At 39.0% G+C, this 17710-nt stretch overlaps 1 protein-coding gene across 1 annotated transcript in view; it reads right to left on the reverse strand.

The window, feature by feature from the left end:
• SAV1 (salvador family WW domain containing protein 1) overlaps positions 1-16649 on the reverse strand; it is a 28547-nt gene extending 11898 nt beyond the window's left edge. Inside the window, exons 1-4 of the mRNA XM_036265866.1 lie at positions 16187-16649; positions 11991-12434; positions 4069-4339; positions 90-233 (exon numbers count right to left, since the gene is read on the reverse strand). Coding sequence (XP_036121759.1) covers positions 90-233; positions 4069-4339; positions 11991-12434; positions 16187-16280 — 953 coding nt within the window. The 5' untranslated portion in view covers positions 16281-16649. The remainder of the gene's footprint in view (positions 1-89; positions 234-4068; positions 4340-11990; positions 12435-16186) is intronic.
• Between the last annotated feature and the right edge of the window lie 1061 nt (positions 16650-17710).

Below are 17710 nucleotides of genomic sequence, written 5' to 3' on the forward strand. Positions count from 1 at the left end.
TGGGGGGTGGCGAATGTTAAGCCGTCCAAAGACTCTATTCAGTCCTCCACTCACCCCTCAACAAAAATTTGTGCTGTAAATTCACTTACTTCACAGGGGCTCGAGCATAAACCTGAAGCCAGTCAGGAATTTCTGCAGTATGATAAGGATTTGCAGGTACCAGAAGAGACTGATTTCTTTCAGTTTGTTGTGGCTGGTATGTGATAGGAGGAGGCTGATCATACCGAGGTACACTAAGAAGAAATAATTGACATTCATTAGGATAAAGGCCCTAAATCTAAACAAGAAATTATATAGAACAAATAATATTTAAGCGTTTTAAAGAGCCTCCTGCCCAAACTCAGTTCCTTCTACCACCTAAAAAACCATAAAGGTCCCGCCCTGGCCCGTTTGGCTCAGCAGTAGAGTGTTGGCTCGGGGAACAAAGTTTCGGGTTCAATTCTGGTCAAGGGCACATTCGTCGATGTTTCTCTCTCTCTTCGTCCCTCGTTGCCGCCCCCCCCCACCCCCCCCGTACTCTATCTGAAGATAAAAATGGGAAAAAGTGTCCTCAGGTGAGGATTAAAAAAAAAACCCATGCCCTGGCTGTTTTGGCTCATAGGTTAGAGCATCAGCCTGTGGTCCAGAGACACCAGGGTTGAGTTCCCACTAAGGGCATGTACTTCAATTGCAGTTTGTCCCTGGCCCTGGTTGGGTCATGCGGGTGTCAGCCACTCGATGCGTCCCTTTCACATTGATCTTTCTCTCTCTCGCTCTTCCTCTCTTTCCCTCCCACTCTGTCTGAATAAAAAAATGGAAAAATGTCCTCGGGTGAGGATTAAAAAAAAACCCATAAAGGTCTGGCTTTTATTTTTTATCATACTCTACGGTAATTAAAATCTACCTCCTCTTAGAAACTAGTAGGTCACTAGTGATGGATATAAACTAAGCTAAATCTTAACATATTTTTAAGAAAATTCTATGGGCTGGTATTCAGACATTTCAAGGACGACTTCAAAGGCTATACAAAAGTTGGAGCTAAGTTGTAACCTTTATACAGAGGTTTAAAACTAGAGGTATAGCCCTAGTAGGTGTTGCTCAGTGGTTAGAGTGTCGCCCTGTGCACCAAAGGGTCACAGGTTCAATTCCCGGTAAAGGGCACATACCTGGGTTGCAGGTTTGATCCCTAGCCCTGATTGGGAAGGCAACCAATTAATTGTGTCTTTCTCAAATTGATGTCTCTCTCCCCCAACCCTCCCATCCCCTCCCTTTCACTCTCTCTTAAAAATCAATGGAAAATATATTCTCAGGTGAGGATTAACAACAAAAAACTATAATCATAAATTCCAGTAATTAGCTGTGAATTTATGTTGCAAAAGTTGATAGTTTCTCTCAAAATGACAATGGATGTTTTCTTCATCCTTTAGGCTGAAAAGGAGGTTTGGAATATGTAGTACACAAGTGTTTGAAATATCCACATTAACTGTAATACATCCTTGCTGCTTTCACCACCTTAAGGGAGTATCATATAGGAGTTAGAGTTCATTAAAACTTATTTTAAATCAGACTTACACACACACACACACACACACACACCCATGCTTTTAAAGAATTCTAATGGCCTGTATATGTTGTGTGCAGGGAGAGAATAGAAACAGAGGGATGAGGCTGTTACACAGAAAAATGCTAAGGAGAGCACTGAACCAGAGTAAATTCTGGGAGGTCAAAATGGTCTATTCGTCTTGGAGACAAAATTAGAAGGGCCTGCCTCCCAACATTAAGATTTAAATGTAGCCTGGCCGGTGTGGCTCAGTGGTTGAGCATGGACCCATGCACCAAGAGGTCACAGGTTCGATTCCCGGTCAGGGCACATGCCCAGGTTGTGGGCCAAATCTCCAGTCGGGGGGCATGCAGGAGGTGGCCAATTGGTGTTCTCTTTCATCGATGTTTCTCTCTCTCCCTCTCCCTTCCTCTATCTCTAAAAATCAATAAAGAAAAATAAAATTTTAAGATTTAAGTGTATATCAGATAAGGTCACAGCAATATTAAACTGGGATTAAATATTAGATTTACACTGTTTAACGAATTAAAAATGATGCTAAATTTTATCTTCAATTCTTCTTTCATAAGTAGGTGCAAAGTGAAATATTCCTTGATGGCATGATTGGGGGGTGGGGAAAAACAGAGGTTTTGAAGTTAGATATGACTGGGGGGAGGGGTTTGCCATTTAGAAATTGTATGAATGTAGGCAAAACTGCTTTACTTCTCTAAGCCTCAGACTTATTTGTAAAATGAAATAAATTCATACTAAAGGTGACTGTTCTCAGGATTAAGTGAGCTAATATAAGGATTACCATAACACAGGCAATCAAATAGCTATTAATACTACCTACCTATGTAAGCTTAAGGAAGGTGTATATTCTCTCGCTTCATGTCTACAGAGTTGCTGAGAAAATCCTAACTATGAAAATGCTTTGTAAACTATAAAAATTCTGTAATAATGTAAGGTTGATGATGATAAACAGAAAAGTAAGCTGAATATACTCTCAAATCTGGTTGTCTGAACCACAAAGTCCTCTGCTACCTGGTGAAACCTGTAACCATACTTTTTTTCCATCATTCATTCAACAAATATCGGCTACACTCTCACTTCATGCCCTTCTCTGTGTTGGGTGCTGGGAACACAGCAGGAATTAGTGGGACTTATCTCTGCCCTTGGGTGGCTCTGAATTACTCCCATGTCACAGGCCTGAAAATGGAGGGCAGGGATGCATAAACTTGAGACTGAGATGGTACAGAGAGTAGGTAAAGGGGCCAGAGCCCAACACAGGCAGAGCAGTTGGTTTGGTTCTTTTAAAGGGATAACAACCTCAGTTGTTCAATAAACAATGACAGCCACTAAGTGGAATCACTGGAAAAAACTGCTTTTCAAATCTGAATAAATCCAAATGTGTATGTAAAATAATTAAAACAATACAATGATAAAGCTTAATTTTCTAGGTGATATAAAATGTATTTTCATGATTCTAAAATATGTAAATGTCTGCTATAATCAAAGATCTGTATTATGATACTAAACAATATCTATTAACATGCTGATGATATTCTACACATTTGTAACCTTATGGTTCAGTTCTTCAAAGCTTAAATGTAGTTAATGGGGTGGGGGGCCCTGGCTGGTAGGTATAGCTCTGTTGGACGGAGCTTTGTCCCAGACACCAAAAGGTGGCGGGTTCAATTCCCAGTCAGGGCATATACCCACAAGTTGTGGGTTTAATTCTCAGTCAAGGTGCATGCAGGAGGCAACCAATAGATATTTCTCTCTCCCCCTCCCTCCTTTCTTCTATGATCAATTTTTTTTAAATGCAGTTAATCAAAAATATTTGCAAACTCTTCACAAAACTAATATTAACTTTTTATGTTCTTTGAAATCCAGTGTGTATTTCACATTTACAGCACATCTCAATTTGGATTAATCACATTGCAAGTGCTCAGGAGCCACATGTGACAACTGGCTACAGTATTAAGAGGGTTAGAAGTCTGACCAGAAGCAAGATCAACTGATAAACCCAGCAACAATGAAAATAGCCTAAAGGATCACTGGCTATATTTACTAAACAGATCTGGCATGTTTTGTGCAGTTCTAATTTTCACTTTCTTACCTGGTAACAGTAAAAAGCAGAACACAAAATGTCTGAAATAAAAACTGCAAGATGTGACAATCCAAAAGTATACTTACACATTAAGTATACTGACACATTAGGAGGTAGATCTGTATTATTTATAGGAATTTAAATGTAAAGAGACATGTTTTATTTATTTACTTAAATGTTTGGGTATCAACAGCAAAAACATTCTGGGATATTAAAGCAGAATCTGATCATAAGAATACTTATCCTATTTTTGAGGTTCTTTAAAGAGAAAAGCTTTTTTAAATTATAAAGTCATTCATTAAAAAAAAATTGTCAGAGGAAGGTATCATAAACTTTAATATCAAACTTTAGGATACCTTTCTTTTTGATGAAAATATGATCTCAAAATCTAACATTAGACAATCTCAAAACAAAAAGTTGAAGATAAAGTCAATACCTAGGAGCACAGGGATGCCTATATTGAGCCTTCTTATTTGTGTGATCTACATAATAGGTTCCAAATTCTGATGATTCAACTCGCTCCCATCCTGGAGGAAGTCCTTCTCGCTCAAGAGGATGGCTCCAATGAGTTGTATTTGTGTTGTGATCTATATAATATTTTCTCCCTCTCATTGTCCAGTCTACAGACCAGCCAGGAGGAAGGGGTAAATCTTCAGAACCATGGTTAGTTAAGTTTCCTAAAGACGTAGCAGCAACTCTCCCAATACCTGAGAAAGAGAAAATGAGAAACACAACAATTTTCAAAGCTAAAAGATGTTATTTGATAAAGTTACAAAATTAAGTATCCTGATTATACTCTTCTGTTAAAATTCATGCTTTTATCATTACAAATAAAATTCCTCATAAAACTAGCCAGTATTACTATTATTTAATTACAAAAAGAGGGAGAAAGTTGGATGTTTTTAGATGATGCCTCCCCATCACCAGGCCATACAAACATTTAACTACTAGCGAAGCTACTTAAGTATGTATTGTATACTGCTAAAGGGAAAGTGAGCAAAAGAAACTTTCACTTCATTCAAGATTTTAGATTTGACATTTCATCTAACTGCAAAATGAACTTATAAAACTATTCCCAGTTTATAGGTTCTTAAAAATAATTTGGCTGTGCCCTAGCTGGCATAGGTCAGTGGTTAGAGCATCAGCCCATGTACCAAAGGGTCACAGAGTTTGATTCCCCTGGTCAAGGACACGAACCTGGGTTGTAGGTTCAATCCCCAGCTCTGTTGGGGTGCTTGCTGGAGGCAATCAATCGATGTCTCTCTCTCATATGGATGTTTCTGTTTCTCTTTCTCCCCCTCGCCCCCTTCCTTCCACTCTCTCCAAAAAAAATATATATATATATATATATATATATATATATATATATATGGCTGTACTTCAGTACTAAGTAAGTTTATCAAGGTAGCAGAGTATAAGGTCAACCTACAAAAATCAATTAAATATCTATACACTAACAATAACTGGCTTATACCATTTATAACAGCTCTAAAAAACCAGTTACATATAAACCCAGCAAAATACACGCAGGTTCTGTACGCTGAAAACTACAAAGCACTGATAAAAAAAAAAAAATGAAAGCGGTCCTATCACATTAATGAATTGGAAGACAAAATAATTAAGGTGTCAATTTTCCTTGAAATTATCTTTAGATTTAAGGTAATTCCAATCAAATTCCCACAGGAGTTTTTGTGATAAACAAGCAGACTCTAAAATGTACATGAAAAGGCAAAAGAACTCCAAAACAATTTTTAAAAGGAAGAATAAAGCCCTGGCCAGTTTGCTAAGTGGTTAGAGCACGAGCCCACAGACCAAAGGGTCACAGGTTAGATTCCCGGTCAAGGGCATGTACCTGGGTTGCAGGTTCAGCTCTGGCCCTGGTTGGGGTCGTGTGGGAGGCAACTAATCGATGTGTCTCTCTCACACTGATGTTTCTCTCTCCCTCCCTCCTTCCCTCACACACTATCTAAAAAATCAATGGAAAAATGTCCTTGAGGATTAACAACAACAAAAAAAGATATAGTAATCAAGATAATGTGGTATTGTCAAAAAGGACAGAGAGATCAATGAAGTAGAGATTCCAGAAATACATCTACACATACATGGTCAATTAATTTTTGACAGGTGAAAAGGCAATTCAACTGAGAAAGAATAGTTTTATCAACAAATGATGTTGGAACAACTGGACATCCATATGCACAAAAATTAATCACAAATTATACCTACTACCCTATATAAAAATGAACTCAAGATGAATCATATATCAAATGTAAACTATAAAACTTTTTAAAGAAAAAGCAGGATAAATTTTTGTAACCTTTTGTTAGGCAAATGGTTCTTAACCAAATAAAGCTTAGTGTGCAACTAAAAAAAAAAATCCTTGCCCTGTCCAGTATGGCTGAGCGGTTGGAGCGTCATCTGCGGACCAAAGAGTCTTGGGTTCAGTTCTAGTCAAGGGCACGTACCTCAGTTGCTGTTCTATCCCTGGCCCTGCTTGGGGTCGTGCAGGGGGCAACCAATCTGTCTGTCTCTCTCCCTCCCTTCCTATCTGAAAATCAATGGAAAAATACCCTTGTGTGAGGATTAACAATCAAACCAAAAAAAAAAAAAAAAATCCCTGAGTTCATAAAGATACTAAAATAAAAACTAGACAGTTACCTTTGGAAGTGGCTAGGGTACCAATTCACTATTCTGAAACAACGGCAAATAAAAGGAAAGATCTAGCATTTATCCTGTCTTATATGAACAGCAACCAAGTAATTGATAATGAGAAGTTCTTCATTATAGAATTCCAACTAATAGAGAAGAAGTAACAACGGAACGGGAGTATCACCAATTTGCAACACCTATTGAAATACTGGATCTAGCTAGTGATCATTAATAGCTGCCAAATCATTAGGTAAAAGGCTGAAGGAATTATTAGGCAAAAGGCTGAAGGAGAACCTCATGAATGTATGGGGCCAACATCTAATCCCATGATCTATTTTAACATCACAAAGAAATCAGTCATTATGTATCTCTGGAACTGATGCGACAGAATGTACACAATGCCGCCTATAAAATGTTCTGGCAAAAGGAAAATGCAAGAAAGAAAACAATCATTCTTGCTCAGCACCCTTCTGGAAGAAAAGGTGACATTCCTAAAGCAGATGGTGACTACAGAACAGAACAAAGCCTTTAGATATACTGACCTTCGCTTCTGTCAAACTGCAACTGAAGGTTTATTTAATAAGCGTAGCTTATGCAATTTAAATACTTAAAGAACTAAGCCAGTGTACTAAAGATATGCACATAGCTAATAACTTTGAAATCACATTGTGTAAGCATGCAATGACTCTATACTTTCTCATACTTCCTTCCATCACTAAAAGTGTACTACTAGCCACAACCAAGGATAGCAACTTTAAAATAAAAAGATACACACACACAGGGTGGGGCAAGAGTAGATTTACAGCTGTTCATATGGAAAATAATATATTAATAAATAAAAACACAAGCATAAACTTTTTTGCATATTCACAACTAAACCTATTTTTGCCCCACCGTGTATATACATAGACACATAGTCAATTTAATGTACTCATATAGTTATTTATAAGAATCCTAACATCTGGCCTGATGGAGGTAGCTCTGGAAATGTATAAATTTCTAAATACAGCATTATTAAAAACAAAATCTATTATAGTAGTTAAAAACTGTACAGGCTTAGAGAGTATTAAAGTGTAACAATTTCATTCCTCTCCTCAAAAAAATTCAAAGTTCCATATACTGAACTTCCTAAATCTAGAAACACCTGCACTTCTACATTTAAACAAAATTATGTACCAAACACCAGATTTAAAGCATGATAAACTTGAAATTCATATTTAGAGGAAACACAAAGACCTCTTTGTAAAAATCTCATTTCCAAGAACTAAACCTTGGCAATTTAAGGGAGCCATGAAGTCCACACAAAGTTCCATATAGTCTCATCAGCTTTACCAATGCCATGTTAGGAATCATGATTTTTTATCTTTCTAGAGATAGTCACAAATAGTTTTTTTTGATTTTATGACACACTCCACCTAAACTTTCTGAAAGTGTCAAGTACACTAAATTTTTTTCAAACTATTATTTGGAATAATTTTATAAAACCTATTGAGATGAATGTATAGTACAAAAAGATTGGAAACCACTGATCTAAAACATAAAACATTACTACTAAAATATGTCTAGCAGATTAAAAATATAAAAAAGGCTATATCAAGCTTTACCACAAGAGCTCCACTCTAAGTTCAGCCAGAAAGTTGAAACTTCAGTAACAAACACGCCAAATCTGGAAAAAGGACATGAATGCTAACAATTATGAGTGTCTATTCTGTCCCTGGCCCTATCCATATGTTCTACTTCATACTCAAAAACAGCTCTAATGAGGTAGTAGAATCACTACCAATTTACAGAGGAGGAAACCAAGGTTCAAGTAAACTACTTTACCAAAGGCCACACAGATGGTATAAGGTCAAAAGGCAATATTACTAACCATGTAATCTCAGCAACAAAAGATGATCTGTAATTCTTCAAAGAAAAATATGATTGCTACTAATAAAAGAAAAAGCAAACTACCAATTTTGAGCTGAATCAGTGGAAAATGAGAACTTGTTTCTGAGCTACGGGGAAAAAAAGTTTTTCATAATTTCAATCAATTCCAGAAAAGAATGAGTGGCATTCATAATCATCAAAATAACTTCCATTTGCAGGAACTAATCACATACCTTCCATTTATATAAAATAAAGCATTCATAAGGTAAATATAGGGGTGGGCAAGTGCATATGGAGAAAAACATGCAGATTATGATTATTAAAATAACTTTATTTACTTGATGTTTCACATACTCAAAACTGTAAATCTACTTTTGCCTAACATGTACATGATTTCCCAAAAACATGGAAAAAGGTTTTTGTGTCTCTACCAAGCTTTCACTAGATATGTCTCCAAAGAACTTAATCTCATATAACCAGGCAAATATCTATGAGATCTGCCCTTACAGAAAAGCTCAAAATTTCTAGTTTATTCATTTTGTAGCAGCTAGAGAACAAAATGGAATCTGGAACTCAAATTCTAGTTGACTCATTTTGTAGCAGCTACAGAAAACAAAATGGAATCTGGAACTCTAATGAAAGTCTACAATCTCCAGAGTAATAAATACTAAACATTACAGCCCATGTTGTAATCAAGATACTGATAGAGAAATATAAGTATTGAAGCAAGCCAACTGCCTCCTTTGGAAAATAATTACAAATAAAGTTGCATCCCTAAAGATTATTAACTCCACCTCAAAAGATGACTCTGGTTCATAAAATATTTATGCATATCCTGGAATGAACAGAAACTCCAGTGTTTTTTTTTTTATAAAGTCTGACACTTTCCATTTTGATTTTTATAACCTGATGTCTTTAGTTGTGTTTAAAAATAAATTTTCAAGTTTGTTACATAAAACTAAATTACTTAAGTACAAAACAAAGGAATTCAATCTGCCTTTAGTATTCTAACTAAAGACTTCCTGTTAACAGGATTCCTTCCTTTGGCACATACAATAAATGTCTGACTGATATGTTGGCCAAAATGTTAAAGGTCAAATTTCATAGCTAAACATAGAACTTGCTAGGCCCTTAAACCCTTTAAGATATTATACAACTTGTTCTTATGCTTCTATTAAATACAAGAAAATGAAGTTAACCCTTGAGATAGGTATTCCGGCAAATCTAAGTAATAACTAACTGGCAGGAATGACTATTCTCTTTAACTAACTACAAAACTATTTCCTTCCATACATTTTTTTATGCTTATTACAGTATTAGTAACAGCAATAAAAATTTACAGCTTGTGAAAATAAATCTATTTCACATCCTTACACTCCCACAAACTTACTTTCTCCTTACAATTCAAATTCCTTGAACTCTCTCCAGAATAAATTTTGAAAATATAGTAAGTTTCAAACCTTTTCAAGATGAATTCAAGAAACTTCCAACTATTGTCTCATATTCAAATTATTTCCTTCTGGAAAAGACAGTTGTTAGGCTTTTCTGTTTCGTTAATAATTGGTTATTAACCCTTCCCTGCCATTTAAGACATTCCCTCAAAGTACTGTTTTTTTCCTAAAAGATAAAACATCAGCCCTGGTCAGTTTGGCTCAGCAGTTAGAGCATCAGCCTGCGGTCCAGAGAGACCCGGGTTTGGTTCCCGCTAAGGGCACATACCTCGGTTGTGGTTTGTCCCCGGCCCTGGTTGGGTCGGCGGGTGGCAACCACTCGATGTGTCCCTTTCACATCCATGTTTCTCTCCTCTCTCTCTCTCCTTCCCACTCTATCTGAACAAAAAATGGAAAAATGTCCTCGGGTGAGAATAAAAAAACAAACAAACAAACAAAAAAAACATCGTATCTTATTGCCCTCGTATAAATTAATCATGAAGTAAAAGTTCTCAACCATGTATAACTTCTGCAATATACGCAAATCTTTTTTAAAATGACATTCTTTAATTTGAAAAAGTATCTAATTAACTTATATTTTACTTCTGAATCTTGATTGGAAAATTATTTTTTCCTTTTTATTGAATTTATTGGGTGATACTTATCAAAATTATACAGGTTTCAGGTGCACAATTCCACAATAAATCATCTGTACACTGTACTGTGTGTTCGCCACCCCAAGTAGTCTTCCATCACCATTTATCCCTTCTCCCCAACCAACTCCCCTCTTTGTAATCCCCACGCTGTTGTCCATATCCATGAATTTTTTCCTTTTTCTTCAATCCCTCCAGCCCCCACCCCTACCCGTCAGCCTGTTCTCAGTCTATGCATCTATCTCTACTTTGCTTGATAGTTCATTTTGTTTATTAGATTCCACATATGAGTAAAATCATATGGTACTTTTCTTCCCCTGACTGGTTTATTTCACTTAGCATAATGCTCTCAAGGTCTGGAAAATTGTTTTAAAGTTTGTCATTAGACTTACAAACTTTCAAGACTTTTCTGAATCAGTAGAAATTTATCTCTTAAAGTTATTTTCTCAATGATATTTTATGAATAAGAATTTTAAAACAAGATTTTAACTTGGTACTATTAACTCTTCATATTTACATTCAGGCAGAAGATTATGAGCGATCAGTGATTTTTGCAATGTAAACATACATGGGAAAGGTGAAAAACAACAATCTGTATTAATGGTAAACAAATTGTTATATTATTCTTGCTACCTGTTAGTTATCAAAACTGTCTTAAGACTCCAGACTTGAAATCTTTAGATTAATTCACTTACTCAACATGTTTTTATTTTTTTATTTTTTGTTGTTGCTAATCCTCACCCAAGAATATTTTCCCGCTTTTTTTTTTTTTTTTTTTTAGATAAAGAGGGAGGGAGGGAGAGAAACATTGATGTGAAAGAGACACATTAATGGGTTGCCTCCTGCACACACACTGACCAGGGCCAAGGATCGAACCAGCAACCCAGGTACGTGCCCTTCACTGGAATGGAAGCCGAAACCCTCCGGGTTCTTGGGACAACACTCTTAACCACTGAGCCATGCCAGCCAGGGCTGTATTTTTTTTATTTTTAAATAATCTGCCAAAATTTAAAGCCTGCAACTTACAGGGGAAAAAAAATTTAAAAAGTTTAATTTTCAGCTTGCTTCAGTTTATTTGGTGTATTCCAGTACTTTGGGACTAAAGCAAACTGTGCATTTCTCCTATTTCTTCAGCTCCTTGTGTAAGAAATCCCCAAGTCAGCAAATAATGGAAAGCAGGTTTCAAAAATTTATGACTAATATTTCGCCCATTTTAAAAAAGATATGCTTAACACACAATTAATTATTTCACAATAAGTCTGTCTCGCCAACTTGGGAATTAATTATTGAACTACGAAAACAGTTTCGTTAAGAGAAACAGTGCAGATTCTAGCTAAGTAATGATACAGTTGCCCATGGTATCACCTACCATGCCCAATTCTTCCTATCTGCCTTGCCTTTCCCCCAATTAAGTCCAGCTTCTCTGAAACCCTAAGCATCCCATTCCACCAAACATAAACCTAGATTCAATCCAACTGTAGAGATTAAATTATCTAGGTTTTCCAGGTTCATAGTGTTAACAGTCAAGATAGTCTTCAAATAAGTACAAAGTTTTTATAAAATGAGTTAATTAAATAAATGAACACAAATTCTTTCCCTCAGTGTAGATTAATAATTATTTGCAAGTTGGCTTAGCAAGCAAAATGAAGAAGTATTTCTCTAGGGATAGCTGTTGGCTTCCCAAGAAAATCCAGAAAAGAACATCTTTTAAATTAACTGTTAATAAATCTAATGTAGTAGTTCTAATTTTAAGTTACCTGAAGCATGCCTCCCCTGATTCTGTGGCATTCTTTGGAAGAGATCGTGGTTATATTCATAATATCTGTAATCTTCATGCGTACGATCTCCAAGTGGACGCCTTCGCTGACCATCAAAATAATTATCTGAATAATAATATCGGGAACCAGAGTCTCCATTTTCAACAGCAAAATTAACTTCTGTTAAAAATGACTGAGAAGAGCCATATTCCCTAGGGACATCTGCTAGACTCCTGGCAAGATAAGAAGGTGCTGATAATCTGTTGCTTTCTCTTCTCATTATTTCATGAGGTGTTCTTTGAACTGGAGTTCTTAGGAAACTCTGGTTTCTTGAAACTATTCCATCTCCAGAAGCTGAAAAGGCATTAGGGCTTGAATCTGGAAGACAGATATCAGTTCGTCTTGGAATTGTTGGACCGTGCCGGATGAATGAAGGCATGAGATCTATAATGAAACAAATAATAAAATGGCCACTTCAATAAATAATAAATACACCTTTAAAAAGCTGTTCATTTACATCAGGGATGGGGAATGTCCAGCCAGGGGGCCATATAAGGTCCATGAAATTAATACCAGCTAACATCACACACCATCACATTAGGGGTGAGTTAATTGATTATTTGACCAAATATAGCAGGCTAGCCCTGGCAGGTTTGGCTCAGCAGTTAGAGCATCGGCCCACAGACCAAAGAGTCACAGGGTTGATTCCAGTCAAAGGCACACAACGGTCAAGGGCACGTACCTCTGTTGCGATTTATCCCTGACCCTAGTCGGGGTCGTGAGGCAGGCAACCAATTGATGTGAAAATGTTTCTCTCTTGCCCTGGCCAGTTAGGTTTAGCGGTTAGAGCGTCGGCCCGTGGACCAGAAAGTCCTGGGTTCGGTTCCTGCTAGGGGCACAGGCCTCGGTTGCAGTTGTCCCTGGCCCTGGTTGGGGTCGTGTGGGTGGTGACCACTCGATGTGTCTCTCTCACATCGATGTTTCTCTCTTCCTCCCTTTCTCCCTTCCACTCTATCTGAAGATGAATGCAGAGATGTCCTTGGCCGAGGATACCAAAAAAGAAAAAAAAGAAAAAAGAAAATGCTTCTCTCTCTCTCCCCTCCCTCCCACTTTATCTGAAGATAAATGGAAAAATATCCTCAAGTGAGGATTAAAGAAAGTTTTTTTCAAATACAGCAGGTTAATTTTTTGTTTAATCCTTACCAGAGGATATTTTTTCCCATTTATCTTCAGACAGAGTGGGGGAGAGGGAGAGAGAGAGAGAGAAACATAGATGTGAGAGACACACACTGGTTGCTTCCCACACTACCCTGACCAGGGCCGGAGACTGAACCACAACTGAGGTATGTGTCCTTGACTGGAATCGTACCGGAAACTCTTTGGTCCATGGGCTGACACTCTAACCGCTGAGCCAAACTGGCCAGGGCAGTAGGCTAAGTTTTAAGTTGATAATTTTGTACGGCCCTCAAATTTATTATAAATATCAAAGTGGTCCTTGGCAGAAAAAAAGATTCCCTACCCCTGATTTACATCTATCACCCCCAAATGCAAAATTTCAATAGACTTAAGAAAACACAATAAAAAGTTATGATTTAAAATAGTACTTGGGGCCCTGGCTGGGTAGCTCTGTTGGAGCAGAGTCCGGATACACCAAGGTTTTGGGTTTAATCCCTCGTCAGGGCTCATACAAGAATCAACCAATGTATGCGTAAATAAGTGGAACAACAAATTAATGTTTTTTTCTCTTCCTATAAAAATCAGTAAACATATATTGGGGTGAGGATTAAAAAAACATTTTAAAATATTGAGTCCGATTAATATTTTTCCACTCAAATGAATTTGTAATTTGTATAAATGTGTAGAATCAAATATATTCTGCATACTCCATGTGTATTATAAAAGTACCAATAAGCTTGACTATGAATTACATATTAATGAAATACTCATAAAAAAATGTGTAAAAATAAGAAACACTCTGTTTTCTTTTAAAATAGGACATATTACTATTCCCAAACATGTAAAGGTGGATTCCTTTCAAAGATTTTTAATTAAGCTGGTCTTCCTACTCCTGGAATTATGTAACACTAATACAGTAAGCAAAAGGGAAAGCCAAAAACTTAGCTTTGAAAATTAAAAAACAAAATGATTTCATTTTATAAAGGTACACAATGTTGAATTAGTTCCAAAAACGCCAAGCCTAAAACTATGGCTCCTTTAAAACAAGTAATTATAATTCAAACAGACGACAACAGTAGAACAATGGTTTTCAGGATATAGTATTTTAGAATACAGAACTTAAATCGCTTAAACATTTCTGGTTAGAAAGCAAAATACCCCTAAAACATAAAGAAAATTGGATTTAGAGACCATTTTATTAGTCTAAACAATATTAGGGGGGGCTCTCGTTAAGCTACAGAAGCAAATTCTAGACAGAAATTAATATACAAATAAACAAGGTGCAACACTTGAAACAAAAGCAAAATATTATATCAAATTACTTGCTTAAAAGTATGACAAACATATTTCATAATTTCAACAAATGTTTAATAAACTATTGGCAGCACACTGCAAGCTATCATAAACTACCAAAAATGTAAGACTGTGTAACTGAAGAATGAACTGTTAAAAAAAAGTTTGGCTCAGCCGGTGTACTCAGTGGACTAAGCGTGGTCCCATGGACTGAAAGGTCCCAGTTCGATTCCCAGTCAGGGCACATGCCCAGGTTTCCCCCTCAATTCCCAGTAAGGGGTGTGCAAGAGGTGGCTGATCAGTGTTTCTCTCTCACATCGATGTTTCTATCTCTCTCTCTCTCTCTCTCTAAAAAATCAATAAAAACATATTTAAAAAAAAAAGTTTAAAGATCCAGTTCCTGGTTACTGCTGTCCTGTTTAATCTATTTTGTTGTTCTATAAGAAAGTACTGCCACCCTAGCTGGTTTGGCTCACTGGTTAGAGCTTGGCCCAAGCACCAAAGAGTTGCTGGTTCGATTCCGGTCAGGGCTAGTACTTGGGTTGTGGTTTGGTCCCCAGCCATGGTGGGGGTCCTGCAGGAGGCAACTAATCAATGTGTCTCTCTCACATCCGTGTTTCTCTCTCTCCCTCACTTTATCTGAACATAAGTGGAAAAACGTCCTCAGCTGAGAATTTTTTTTTAAAAAGTACTGCAAATACAAGATTCAATCTGGAAGCTGATGATGTGGTTATAATGGAAAAACATGCTCTCCACCCCTTCTGTGTGATTTGGGGCAAATACTAGGAATCTCTATGAACAGCTTTCCCAATTATAACATGAGGTAATGGTTAAGTCACAAGGTTACTACAAGCTTCCAAGAAGGAAACTTATACAAAGGGCCAGCATGCAGTATGAGCACCAAAAATATTAGCTCCTTACCTCACAAATGTTCTGAACACAGAGCAAGTATTAAAAATTCAAGACAGCAATTAAATATTTAAAAGATCCAGCTGGAAAACCAGAGTCAAATACTTAAACAGAAGAGAAAAAAAGTGCGGGGATGGGGTGGGGCGATAGAAATACATCCTATTAAAGTAAAAAAAAAAAAAAAAATGTTTGGCAATTTCTCCTAAAATATGACAGAAATCATTTTGAGTATTTTTGACTTTTTGGAGTCCTTGGGGATTTTTATTTGAAGCAATTCTCATGACTACAGCCAAATACACATGATTTTGGTTCCTCTACCCTGAGATCTAAGATTGATGAAGCTTTGGGTAGCAGCTACAATAGCGAGGGTCAGCTTTCACCTCCTCGCAGCAGCAGAGCTGAGGAATTCTTGCCAGAGTTCGCACAACGTCCAGCATGGGCGAGTGACACCCGCAATGTTTGCAAACACAAGGCATATCTTGACGTATCGAAGAGAAAAAAGTGTCCCTGTCTAATCACTTTTACTCCTCTAGCATCAGGGAATCAGAAGTTCTTCCTAAAGAACCTCCTTCTTCCAGTTCAACAACACTCTGCCCTAGGGGACAGGGAAGTTTGTTATTATTGGGGGGGGGGGCAAGGGAGGAGGGGGAACTAATTCAAGTTTCTTAGTCTTGATTAGTTTCAAATAACAAACACGACTTAAGGCAGAATGAAATGTAAAAAAAGAACAGTGTTTCACAGAGAGGAGTAGGAATGAAAAGACGCGGGGAGGCGCGGCCGCCCGGGACAGGTATGGGTGCGCCCCGCTCCACACTCACTTCGCAGCAGAGGCGACGTCTCCTTCTTCACGTACTTCCCCTGCACCTCGGCAGGCTTGGACACTTCGTTCTTGGTTTTCTTTCGGGACAGCATCCTGGTCGACGAGGCCCCAGACCGCGCCAGGCAGCCTCCTTAGGGCTCGGCGCCGGGCGCCGGCCGTTCCCGCCGCCACCTCCGCCGGCGCCGCCGCCTCCTTCCCTCCCGAGCCGCCGCTGCCGCCGCCGCCTCTCCGCAGCCCGGGGTCGCCCGCAGGGACTGCCGCATGTTCGGGGCGCTAAGCGCGCCGGCCGCCGCTCAGTCGCTTGTCAGTTCCTTCCCGGAAGTCTGCCTGCTCCGCGACGCTGCCCGAGGACTTCTTCAGGAGAGGCCAGGGACTTCGGGCCAGGGCCAGGGCCAGGGCCATGGTCCGCCGCGGCCGCCGAATAACCGCTACCGCTACCGCCGCCGCCGCCTACGTCCTGTAAACTTTCCCCGCGGCCGCTGGGAATTCTGGGAAACTCGACGCTGCGCGATCGCTGCTGCCGCCCCTCCCCCTCCGCGGCTGGGGCGCGGCTAGGGCCGCGGGATGTCGGTCGGCTCCCAGCTAACGGGCTGGCCCTACGGCCGGCCACGAGGGGCCGCGGCCGCCTTCGCGTCGCCTTCGCGAGAAGCAGGTCCGCAGGACGGGAAAGGACGAGAACGAGGCCGGCCAGACTGAGGGCGGGAGGTCGCGAGCTCTCGCAGCGGAGCCCCCTCTGCCCACCAGTTTTTCCCTCAGGACTTTGAAGGGGCCGGCGACGCCGCCCGGGACGCGTTCCAGTCGTCGTCCCGGAGTGCAGACGCCCTCTTGGAGTTTCTTGGGCTGGCACATCCAGGTCCCTTGTGACGCAGAATGCGAATAGAGTTGAAGGACGTAGTCCCCTGGCGAGTGCCCCCCCCCCCCAATCTAGATCTCTTTCTGTTGAACACCTGATCAGCCCAGTACAAATGAAACAGATATAAATCTATACTCGCCTGTGTGCCAGGGGGTGCGTCTCTCTGGTAAAGGAAAAAAACGGAGGGGAAACGGGGGTTGGGGGGTTTTCCAGGACTACCTCTTATTTAAGATAAAATTGATGTTAGCAAATTTTATTTAATCATCATCATCATTATACTTAATAGCCGCGTCCTTCCTCTTGGAGTGAAATATTACGACCTTAGAGATTTGAGTATTAAAGGTCAAGACCTGAACTTTTAAATCCAAAATGGACCCTACTTTCTTCCATATAACTTAGGAGAACTGTCGAATTTACAGGGTACTGTTCCGAAGATGAGCTCCAGCTCCTAGTGACCAAGTTAAGCCTTTGATAATGGAGAACGTTGTTCCCGAGATCGAAAACATCTTACAAGAGCCGTAAAACAACGAACAGACGAGGAATTCTTTGCCACACGGGATTAGGAAGATGGTCAAAGCTTGTTTGGCATGAACAAACGAGACGTTTTCTCTAGTGTGTTAGCGTGCTGTCTGCACCCTTGGTACAGAGCTCTGCGTTCATTCCAGAACC

This window comes from Molossus molossus, unplaced genomic scaffold, assembly GCF_014108415.1.
Source record: "Molossus molossus isolate mMolMol1 unplaced genomic scaffold, mMolMol1.p scaffold_m16_p_1, whole genome shotgun sequence".
Lineage (NCBI taxonomy): Eukaryota > Metazoa > Chordata > Mammalia > Chiroptera > Molossidae > Molossus > Molossus molossus.